This window comes from Lepidochelys kempii, chromosome 3 (assembly GCF_965140265.1).
Source record: "Lepidochelys kempii isolate rLepKem1 chromosome 3, rLepKem1.hap2, whole genome shotgun sequence".
In the NCBI taxonomy this organism is placed as follows: domain Eukaryota; kingdom Metazoa; phylum Chordata; order Testudines; family Cheloniidae; genus Lepidochelys; species Lepidochelys kempii.
The window spans coordinates 145,349,249-145,360,680 of NC_133258.1; the positions used below are offsets into that span (position 1 = coordinate 145,349,249).

The window sequence follows — 11,432 nt, forward strand, 5'->3', positions numbered from 1 at the left end:
TAATACAGGTGGTCAGTTCACTCAACACACCAATTGTTGCTTATGGAGTGGTATGATGCAGCAGCCTTCATCCTGAATATGGAGGTACAAGCCCTGGAAACCACAGATCCTAGGATACAACACACACAGGCCACAAAACACTGCTGCGGAGCCATGCTACCCTCCAGGTCCATCACCCCAGCCCCATGGCACCATATGCCACCTCGGCAGGGCCACTCCACCCCTTGGGAACCGCCAGCTCCGGTGTTGCCAGGTCTGGTGAGTTTCATCGCCAGCCGCTGCTGGAGCCCTGCCACCAGGCCGGGCTCTCGGCGAGCCCCGCACGCAGGGCCAGGCTCGCAAACGCGCCCCGCCTCTGTCACTGGCACCGGCCAGGCCCGCCTCAGGCTCTCCGGGGCTCGGGGCAGGATTTCTGGCCGCCGGGGGTGGGCGGCTCCGCCGGCGACCCCCTTCCCGGCAGCGTCTTCCTGCCCCCGGGCCGCTTCCCCTCCGAGCAGCTCCCCGGGTGCCGCCGAGCCCCCCGGGCCCGCACTCACCCGCCAGCGGCGGCCCCAGCAGAGCCCGACGGGCCCCTCTCAGCAGCGCACCGAGACTCCCCCCGGCGGCAGGAAGAGCCGGGTCGGGCGCAGGCGCAGCCCGGCTCCCAGGAAGCGCCGGAGCAGAGAGTGCGCAGGACCGAGCCCCAGAGAGAGAGCGGGGGGTGAGAGGCCGCCCGGGGGGATGCTGGGAGGTTTTGGGGTGGGGGTGCTGAGGGGGGGTGAGTGGGAATGCTAGGAGGTTTTGGGGTGGGGTGGCTGGGGGTGCTGAGGGGTGGCGGGGGGATGCTGGGAGGTTTTGGGGTGGGGTGGCTGGGGGTGCTGAGGGGTGGCGGGGGGATGCTGGGAGGTTTTGGGCTCGGGTGCTGAGGGGTGGCTGGGGATGCTGGGAGGTTTTGGGGTGGGGTGGCTGGGGGTGCTGAGGGGGGGTGAGTGGGAATGCTAGGAGGTTTTGGGGTGGAGTGGCTGGCGGTGCTATGGGGGGGTGAGTGGGAATGCTAGGAGGTTTTGGGGTGGGGTGGCTGGGGGTGCTGAGGGGGGGTGAGTGGGAATGCTAGGAGGTTTTGGGGTGGGGTGGCTGGGGGTGCTGAGGGGGGGTGAGTGGGAATGCTAGGAGGTTTTGGGGTGGGGTGGCTGGGGGTGTTGAGGGGGGGTGAGTGGGAATGCTAGGAGGTTTTGGGGTGGAGTGGCTGGAGATACTGGGAGGTTTTGGGGGTGGAGGCTGGTTGTGCAGGTAGTAATTGGGGCTTGTAAACTCTTAAGATATGAAGCAAAGCAGCAGTCACTGAACATCAGACTGGCTTTATTTTTTGCCTGATTTTCGGACTCTGCGGGTTATAACTTCCAGATCTTCATAGCTGGAATTCTGCAAAAATGTCTTGTGTTTGTGGTAAAAATGGAAAATGTTGACCTCATGCTTTAGCCCTCCTCCTCCCCCCTCCTTCAAAAAATGTGTCTGTAATTTTACTTAGACGAGATAGGCAAGCTAGTATCTTTTATTGCACCAACTTCTAATTTAATTAAATTGTATTTAATTTTACTTAAGTGACACTTTTTGTAAATTTTGATTTCAGTGGGACTCCTCAGGGTAGTAAGTTAAGCACCTGCCTAAGTATTTGCAGGATCAAGACCCTGTAAGAATACAAAAATATATTTAATTTATTAGGGAAATTTTCTAGGGAATTCAAGATTAAGATGGATGGATATTCCTTTTTATTTTATATCATATGCTTCAATAAAAAAACATCCATTTGCCTTGTGAGCTTGAATGGTTTAAAGAAATGTTGAGATTAAAAAATGTGGGCGTAACTGCCAGGTTAGATGATCTACCAAATGGGTCATCTCCATGGTGATGGTGCAGAAAGTTCAAGATAGTTTTGCCTAAATTCACAAAATCCGAACAAAGTGAGAACATTAACGGGAGCCTAAACTTGATTAAATAGTGAATTGTCTGATGCCTAGTTTTTCAGTGCCCTGGATGCCAATCCTGGCAGAAAAAATGTGGACAAAGAAATTGTAATGCTCTGATGATGTTTAAAACCTCATAAAAGATACAGATTCACCCATTTGTCCTGTGGTATTTATTTAGCTCAAGAAGTATTTAAAATTAAAGAGGAGAAAAGCTTTTTGAATTGTAGACAATTTGGGCAACCACAGAAGAAAATTATGCCAAAAATACCAAGTGTGGATATCGAGGAAAAAGAGGGTCAAGTTAAATCTAGACAAGTGCATTATCAGAGCAACTGACATAGTAGTCTTTTTTTTTCCTAGCTGAGGTGTAACCCTGCTAAAGTAACAATAGTCCCCAAGGTGAGGCTGCCATAGAACTATACTGAGCAAGAGACGAGATCAAGGATGATAACTGAAACATTCATTTCTACCCCTGGTAATTCCCAAAATATCAAATGATAAAACTGCTGTCAGTCCCTCAGTCTAGTAGTGTTTTTTGGCACTTGTCCAGTACTGAATATAGCAAACCTGAACCCGTGAGTTTATCTCAGCCCAAAAACAGTCTTCTTATTTCAATTCCATTCATTTTAAAAAGGTAAAATGTGCAATAAAATATCTTCATTCATTATAGGTAAGAGGATCTGAACAGGGTACACATATTAAACATGGAAGAAGAAGACGACGACTATATGTCTGATTCTTTTATTAATGTGCAGTAAGTAGCTTGCCTAAGTAGATCATACACATCTACATCCAGTAACAATACTGATCATTTTGGGGATTTACTCACTGAGTTTTTCCCTAGTGTTTATGAAGAGCCTGTCATCTCTGAATCAACCATTCTGTCAATTTCCAGGTATCTCATTAAGGGCCAAATCCTCTTTTCATTCTCACCCAAGTCACTGAGAGATTTCAATGGGATGATTCAAATGAGTAGAGCAAGCAGTATTTTGGCCAAATTGAAAATTTAGGCCTAATTTTTCAAAAGTGGCTATTGATATTGGATGCTGCCATTTAAATATTGGATGCCATCTTAAAGGGCCTGGTTTTCAGAGACTGTACCTTTGCTCAGTACCTTCTGAAAATCAGGAGGACCCTTTAAGGTGTCTCAGGTTGGGCACCAAAAATTCAAGGCACCTCAGATCACTAATTACTTCAAAAAAATTGGGCCTCTCCCCCTCTGTACTTTTTTTTTTTTTTTTGCATTTACTATGCCTGTCCTCCAAAATATAAATTATTTGTATGTGGCTAAGGTGGAAAGTTGAGGAGCACTGTATTCCTTACAAGTCTTCACCAGTTCTGTTGTAGAGACATATGTCCAGGTGGAAATGGAAATGAGGCAAGATTAGCTGCCAATGAAACTCTTCTGGTAACTGCCATTTCTCAGCATCAACAGAGTATCCTGAGATCCTAAACAAGAAAGAATTCATCTGAGCTGTATAGTAGTCTAGCAGGCAGGATAAATAACTCTTTCAAAGGATTCTTTCCTTAAGAGCTAATCTTTTAAACTGGTTAGTTATTGTACAGGCAAGAGCATTTCTGTAAGATGCAACCAAACACTTGCATTGAGCTGTATGGGATCCCCTTTGATATGTCAGTTGCATTGCAGAGAAGAGAATGGGAAAAGATAAGTTCTGTAGGGATGGGAGAGCATCCAGATGGAAACACCATTTTGACTGTGTGTTAAAAGTTTACACATAGTCTCTATTTGCAATTATATTACAGAATAGGTAATACAATTATTGTCATTCTTAAAAGTCATTTAAAGGTTTACTCGAGTGAAGCATGTGTGTTTGCAAGATGTGGTAAAGCTACAAGAATTAGTAGGAGGGATTAAGCAACAAGTAGTGTAGCTGAAACTACTTTTAACCTTTTTTTTAGTTTAATTGAGTAGGTTTCAGGTTCTCCATTAAATGTCTGACCTTCAGCTGTAGGGACATTGTTATAGAGGAAATAATTTAATTTCTTTTTTAAGGGAGTTTAATGCACGTTATATTTGACATTTTAGTCATACATCAGAAAAATCAAAGTTATGTTTTCCATGGATTATGAGCAGCCACCATTTTAGAACAAAGTTATTTCTGAGTTTTCAGAGTGAAAAAAATTACGGTAATATTGACCTGTTTTCTTAAGGGTTTCACACATTTATAGTTCAAACAGCACAATGAATTGTATTCAAATTTCTACCACAAACAGAGAGTATGAATTAGAAGTTTTGGCCCAAAAGATAATTTTTGAGTCCATTACAAGCAATTGAAAAATTTGGTATTAGAATGGAAGTGCAGTGATTCAAAGATATGGAGAAATCAGAGCTTAAGATTTTCAATTTAGGCCTCCCCAGTCTTAAAGTCACTCCCCATTCTCAAGTGGTAGCTATATATTTTCTCTGGAGTTTGGACCTTGACAAAAATAAATTTGATGATGAAATTTGGACCTTGACAAAAAATAATTGATTACCCCTGCACTAGAGGTTGCTTATCCAAAGCTGCTCTATGTCCTCGCCATTTCATTGTAATGGATTATGCTGCCATTAAACATTTATTGCCTCTTAATAAAAAAAAAAGACAGTATTAATACTTATTTTTTCCCTTAGACAGGATGTCAGGCCAGGATTGCCAATGGTGAGGCATGTGAAAGAAGCTATTCAAAAAGAAGAAAAGCAGAGAGAAGCTAACCAGAAAAACAGACAAAAGAGCCTAAAAGAAGAGGAAAGAGAGAGACGTGACACTGTGTTGAAAAGTGCTTTAGGAAATGAAAACAAAGGCTTTGCTTTGCTCCAAAAGATGGGGTACAAAAGTGGGCAGGCCCTTGGCAAGAGTGGTAAGTTTGTTAACTTCTAAGAATTTAGATGTATGCCCATTTTTCAAAATGTGGGTTTAAAAGGGTACCTGTTACTAATACCATTCCACCTATCTCTCGATGAATTAAATGAATACCTCTGTAAGAACTCCTGTCTGTTAGCGTAGTTCTTAACTGCCACCTTGGCACAGCAGAAGAAAGCACAGAAGGTGAGAGCAAGCCCTTAAAATCTCTGAAATAAAAAGGGTGAGGGATATGGGGGAATTGGAGGAGAAAGAAACAGTACTGCTACTAACTAAATGGTATTTCAGATGTGGATGATAGTTTACAAGAATCTTACTAGCTGGAGCAGGGCATAGCCTTTTGATTTTGGTGTTCCTTCCAAGCAAGTAATTTTTAATATTAAAGAACCTATTTCCAATCTGCACAAATTTACAGCTTGATTCTGGAAAGGGATCTGTGCACATAGACACTAAGTCCTTCTACACAGAGCCCTAGTGAAGCAAAAATATCATCTGGGATCTATCCAGAGTAAATCACTAGGGGATGAATAAATGTTGCATTCTATGAGTGAATAGTGAGGGCACACTGATGCTTAGTTAGTGAATGTTTGTAAAGTGTGTGAAGATTCTCATATGAAAGATGCTACAGAAGGGTGCAGTGTATTATTAATGATTATTATTAATTACTAATATGTTATGCCTATCAAATTAAGCCATCCTTCTTTGGTGCGTAGGGCAGCAGCCTGAATGAAGCACATAGCAACACTACAATTCAACGGAGAAAATAAGGAATGCCTGATCCGCCAGTCCATTGTCAGTGCACCGTGATGCTTGATTTATCCATCTGTTAAAAAAAAAAAAAAAAAACATAAAAACCAATTGTTCAGTGGCAAAATCTTATGTATACTTGGATCGACTGTGTTTATGATTTGGGGAGAGACCTAACTTCATAAGCTGTCTGCTCTTTTTTCCTACAGGAGAAGGCATTGTTGAGCCTATTCCTCTGAACATTAAAACAGGTGTGTAATATTTACCTCTTATAATTAGTTGGAGTTCACAGTCTCTCAGCTGCTCACAACAGTGTTTTGAACTTAAACAGGCAGAGGTGGGCTTGGTCATGAAGAATTACAAAAGCGGAAAGCAGAAGAAAGGCTAGAAAACTACAGAAAAAAGATTCATATGAAAAAACAAGCAGATGAAGAGGCTGCAGATCAGTTTAGGTAAAATGATTTATTTTCATGTTATTGTAAACATTTTCAGGTAATGTAATAAAGGATCCCGGTTTCACACTTATCTTAAAGTGGTACTAGCTGCCTCAGGTTTGACTATCATCAAAATGTCTTATCAATTCTGAATAACGTTTGTGTGATGAGTGGGCCCTGAGGAGAGTAATTGCCAATTATTTTAAAAGAAAAAATGGTTTGACACAAGAAAACAAAAATACATAAATTCCCTCTGCTGTGCCCCTTAATTACTATGAACATTAGCAATGCTCGGGGACAGACAAAATAATGTATATATTGCCATTTATTAGAGGGTGCAATTTAAACCAGAAATCTGTTTTAAAAACTATTTAAATGTAGCCTCCTCAAGGAAGACACATACATACATATAACTTTACAATTATAAATTTACAATTCTTAAGCTTCAGCATGGTCCTGTTTAGGATGGCCTTCTCTGATCCTATCAGAGAACTGTATGCCTGTACAAAGGAGCAGAGTTACAAATGTTGTGGGGAACTATGGTGTGTCCAAAATCTCAACTCTTTATGTTACAATAAGTTCTTGCCTATAATATGTGAATTTGTTATCTGCCTGTTGATTGTAGCTAGCAACTTTTTTATTGACAGAATGAGATTCAAAAGCAAACAAGAAGAACGTAAGATAGAAGGGGACCTTAGAAAAAGCCAGCGGGCCTGTCAGCAATTAGACACACAAAAGGTAAGGCTAATACGCTGCTTTGGTGTGGAAGGATGGTTTATAGTTTAGAGCTGGCTACAAATTCGTCAGTCTTCATGTACAACAATATTATTTCACTTCTTAACAGTTTTGTATAATATGGGGTGTTACTGGACTGAAGTGGCAATGCCCTGAGATGCCCTGTGTTACCCGGGGACCTCCTGGTGCCAACTGGCAGAGGGCACAGGGTACATAAGGGTTACAGGGATCCCATGGGTCTAGTATCTACATCCTAGTTCACCAAAGGATGTAATGCAAGATCTCTACTGAAAGCTTGTGTCACACTGGTCATCATGATCATTATGAAATTTATTGATGGATAATATGTAAGGAGTTACGTGTGTGTGTGTGTATATACACACACACAGAAAATGATGTTCTTACGGTGTGTATGTGTGTGTATATATATACACACACACTGAAAATGATGTTCTTACAGTTTCTGACTTGGAGCTGGTCACCAAAAGGTGTTAAACAAGTTTCTTTCAAACAAGAAACTTTTCTGGCTGACTGGCTATATGCAGATTGAGTGATGTGTACTTCACAATGAATGCCTATCTACAGTCTGAAAAAAATACTAATCAAGTGATTGCAAAGTCTCCAGGGGGAGATTCTAGACAGGAAAAAAACAAGGTATGGGGGATTACCCTTTTTACAAGTAAAGACAGTGGATTGGTGGAACTATATCTGGGGGTGCAGAGGTAACCCAATTATCCTTCATCTAGGAAGTAAGTTGACCATGTGTTTGCCTTATGAAAAAAGGATGACAGCCAGGCTTTGCTGAAAAACACTGGGAAGACTTTGGGGTGAGCTAAACTTAATTAAAGAAGGGCGTGTCTTGTTAATTAAGTTTAGGCTCTGGTACCTGTGTTATGATTTTATTTTGTATGTAACCCTTTGTTTCCAATATTTCTGCATGCTATGATTTGAATCTTTGTTAAATAAACTTATATTTTCTCTGTAAACAAATCTAAGTGTTGTATCTTAAGCAGTGCTGTGATCTAAAGTATAACTGGCAAGCAGGGGTGGACTGTTCCTTTGGGAGCAGAGGATCTGGGAATTATGTGAATGTCCAGTGGAACAGATGCTGGACACACCAAGCGTATCCTCAGAGGGCTTAGGAGTTGGTGTGTGCCTATTGCCAGCTTGCTAGTAGCCAGCCTGGGGGAATGCTGCACTGCGAGAGCCTGTGTCCCATGGTCTAATAGAGCTTATATGCGACAGAAGTTACATCCTTGGGCTTAGAGACAAGAAATATGTTCCATGTGAATTCATTTTGGTGTGTAAGCTTTTTAAGGATACTTCAGATATCAGCTAGAAGGCCTCTTCCACCTTACTAACCATTTACTATTTTTATGTCTCGTGGTAGCTTGTGTCAGGCTTCTCAGTCTGGCTCAGAGGAGGCTGCTCACCTGCCATCCTAGGTGAGGGAGGAGCTTCACAATGATGGGCATGTGCAGACTCAGGATTTTGAACTGTAAAGTCATAAAAAGAGCCTTCTGAAAGTGGACATGGGCAATAAAGAGAACCAGTGACAAAAGAAACAAGAATAGTTTGCTGTGCAGTCTTGAACTTTACTAGCATATCTGGCACAAAAGTTTATTTTAATAAAAACTTTAAATTTGTTTTTAAAAAGCAACAAACCCACAGATAACCCTTGCTGTGGTCCAATGTGATCTAAATTCGATCAGTTCTGTTCTTGAAGCTTCAGTGTCTCAAGATCATACTTTATAACAAAGTTTATAAAGTGATACTTGTCCCATTATAAACTGCATTCATCAGGCATCTGCTGGAGAAACCTATAGCGACAGAGAGAACTTTGCTTGTAATTTTTTTTTTATTTTTAAGGATATTAACGTTCCCAAGGAGATTTGGTACTGGACAGAACCTGAGCAAGAAGAAAAAGATCAAGAGGAGGAAGAAAAGGATGAATACAAAGGTTCAGACTTAAGTGTGAGTGCTGAAACAGAAGTTAGTATGAAGCGGTCTTTATTTGTAAAACATGTATGTGTGTATTAAAGTTCTAAGTGTCTCTCTTTCTGCCTTGCAAAGTGATTTTGCAATAATATTAGGTGGAGTATAAAGCATGATTGTACTGATTTGGAGTAAAAGAGCAAAATTAAATAGCACTACCTCACCTTTGGGCCAAAATTTTCAAAAGAGTAGTGATTTTGAGTGTCTTATTTTTAGGTGCCCAATTTTACACTTTATGGGTCTAGTTTTCAGAAGATGCTGAGTAATTGCCTCTAAAAATCAGGGCCCTCAAAACAGTCAGTTTTGAAAATTATGTCCTTTATGCCCAAGAACCCACCAGTGGTGTTATTCTAATGAGTTCAGTCTGTGGCGGAGGTGGGTGATAAAAAGAATCCTATCAGGAACATCATTCAATTGAAGTAGGATATTTTTAGTTGTTTAGTAGGTGAAAATAAAGAACAAGCCAACGTCCTTTCACCAGCTAGTTCTCCATAGATCATCGGTGCACCACAAGCCACAATTTGGAGACTTGGGCTGTAGTATCAGTTACAGTGTACTAAGGTTTCCATGTTTTTGATTGCAGTATCGTGTGATCTTTTCTTAGCGAGCCCTTTTGAGCCACAGAACTATTGATTAGCAGGGAAGACAGTGTACCCCAGGGGCTCATCCAGGACTGTGATTGTAATTCCTTCTCAAAGCTATAAAATATATTTCTCTGTATGTATATATACAGGTAATAGAGAAGTTACAAATCCTGACTGCCTATTTAAGAGAAGAGCATCTTTATTGTATCTGGTGTGGAACAGCCTATGAGGGTAAGAGTTAAATCCATCTTGGATATAATTTTCCTTTGGTTATGTATTTGGAGCCGTATCCTGCAATTCTTATTTATTCATTCTTTACCCCAGCAAAACTCCCATGGAGGCCAGTGCCACTAATGATATCCTTGGAAGTAACTTTTGTATATATTGGTTGAATTCAGTCATTTCTCTTCTCTTGGGTTCCAGGACTAGTGAACGGTCAATAATGGGCTCTGAATCAATATTTTGTGGCCAAATTGGTAACATTCTCCTCTGAGACATCCCTCATCAATCCCACCTGAGCATCACTTTTCTATTTTATAAGTTTATAAGAACTTCAACCTACAACCCCATTTGGAATTAACTTAATCTGTTTGTGTTGTTTCTCCAGTGTTAGATTAGCACATCACTTTTCTTCTGACTCCCCACCCCTCTCTTATTTTAAATAAGATTTGGAAGATTATAGATCTTTTCTTCACATACCTGAAATATTAATCTTATTTTCCTTTATACTGTAGAGGCTGCAGATTTATCTTCAAACTGCCCTGGAGATAGTTCAGCAGATCATGACTAAAATCTTTATAATAAAAGGAACGCTGGAAAAATATTGTTGATTCACAGCAGTATTTTAAAATATCTCCATGGGACATCAAGAATTCACACAAGTACACAGGTGGAAAGACATATTGAAAGATTCAGAGCACACACTTTTGAAAGCACAGAAGCATTTGTAGATTTTGGATTTTTTTTAAAGTGAAGCTAGTCATTGAACTCACTATTTAATAGGAATTACAAATTTACATATGTACTTAATGCAAAATAATTTAGGTTGAGGCAGGAGTTTTGCAGGTTTCTACCAAACTAAAAACTAGTTGGTACTATCTCTGCAATTCCAGTCTTGCCCCTCAGAGGACAGGCAGCTAACTGCACCAAATTGTTATGGTTTATTATTTCTGTACGCCTCCAGTTGGAGGTACCTAGGTTCAGACTGCTAAATTTGTGTGTGAGAGAGATTGTGAACGGATGGAGATTGGAAATGGACAGTACTTGACTTTGTAACCAACATTTTAAAGGCTTCGTTGGGGAAATAAACACTGCCCTTCGTTTCCCACATAACATAAAGCATGGAATAGAAGATAATCAGTTGACAGTGAATATTGGTTAAGTCTTTATAGTATACAGTGTTAGACAAGTCATTTAACATGCGTCCTCCATGAGGATGTCTGATTTGAATCTTAAGTTTATTTTTGTCAACATAATCAGCCAGACGTGAATGCTGATGGTTGAAAATGGTCTGACCTTGTATCAATCACTGTTGCTTAATGTAAATGTGGATGTTTGCATAGAAACTCTAAATTTCATCAATTTAGCGGGTATTTTTAAAGTGTTTTGTTCATAATTAAACAGCTTTTTGTAACTATCTTTTTGTCCAACTTGGTTCCATTCAATCAATACCTACTGAACAGTGGCAGCATTGTCTATGAGCAGCAACTGCTAGTAGAAGTAAATCCATAATGCTGACAGAAAAAGGAGCTGAACTAGAAGAATTAGCTTTTACTGTAAGGCAGGCAGCAGCTTGTTAGACACATCATAGAGTTGGACTGAGACAACCACCTACCCATCAGTTGTGGTGAACAGAGACTTTACTGTTGTAAATCTTGAAGTTTAATGGGCAAGTGGCAGAGGACCTCTTAGTTATTCCATGCCAGTAAGATGTTGTAACAGGGCACATTCACGTCTCACAAGCACCCCCTTGGCTGAGTGCATGTGCTCTCTCTGTTTGTGGTAGGTCTGCGGTGACTCAGCCCTCCGGCCAAGTCTCACGTGTCTGAATGTGTAGGCAAACAAACCCCCTCCAGAAAAAACAGTCCAAGAGGGGTCTATCCCAGTATCCCTTGGTTGGAATATCTCTTT

The 11,432-nt window shown here is 40.9% G+C and overlaps 2 protein-coding genes across 8 annotated transcripts in view; one reads left to right on the top strand and one right to left on the bottom strand.

Annotated features, from left to right (window-relative positions):
* Positions 1–641, bottom strand: part of HEATR5B (HEAT repeat containing 5B) — a 96,034-nt gene extending 95,393 nt beyond the window's left edge. For 5 of the 6 annotated variants that reach the window (XM_073338385.1, XM_073338383.1, XM_073338384.1 and 2 more), the window contains exon 1: positions 537–641. The gene's annotated coding sequence lies outside the window, so the exon portion shown is untranslated. Of the gene's footprint in view, positions 1–30; positions 515–536 lie in introns of those variants that run through there. The other variant, XM_073338380.1, reaches the window with a different exon arrangement.
* On the top strand, positions 312–10,938 carry GPATCH11 (G-patch domain containing 11). 2 transcript variants are annotated; one of them, XM_073338391.1, is made up of 9 exons: positions 502–700; positions 2,617–2,700; positions 4,579–4,805; positions 5,764–5,805; positions 5,886–6,006; positions 6,636–6,726; positions 8,593–8,697; positions 9,452–9,533; positions 10,037–10,938. In XM_073338391.1, the coding sequence occupies exons 2-9, from the start codon at positions 2,651–2,653 to the stop codon at positions 10,090–10,092; spliced, it is 774 nt and encodes a 257-aa protein (XP_073194492.1). In that variant the 5' UTR covers positions 502–700; positions 2,617–2,650; the 3' UTR covers positions 10,093–10,938. The 2 variants fall into 2 exon arrangements, with proteins under 2 accessions (XP_073194493.1, XP_073194492.1); XM_073338392.1 differs by lacking the exon at positions 2,617–2,700 and having other exon boundaries at positions 312–700.
* The last annotated feature ends 494 nt before the right edge of the window (positions 10,939–11,432 follow it).

Bases quoted from the DNA above. Each gene is read 5' to 3' on its own strand.
- GPATCH11 (XM_073338391.1), top strand. From the start codon at position 2,651: ATGGAAGAAGAAGACGACGACTATATGTCTGATTCTTTTATTAATGTG. The intron at 2,701-4,578 runs GTAAGTAGCTTG...TTTTTCCCTTAG, and splicing joins GATTCTTTTATTAATGTGCA to ACAGGATGTCAGGCCAGGAT. The intron at 6,007-6,635 runs GTAAAATGATTT...TTTTATTGACAG, and splicing joins GAGGCTGCAGATCAGTTTAG to AATGAGATTCAAAAGCAAAC.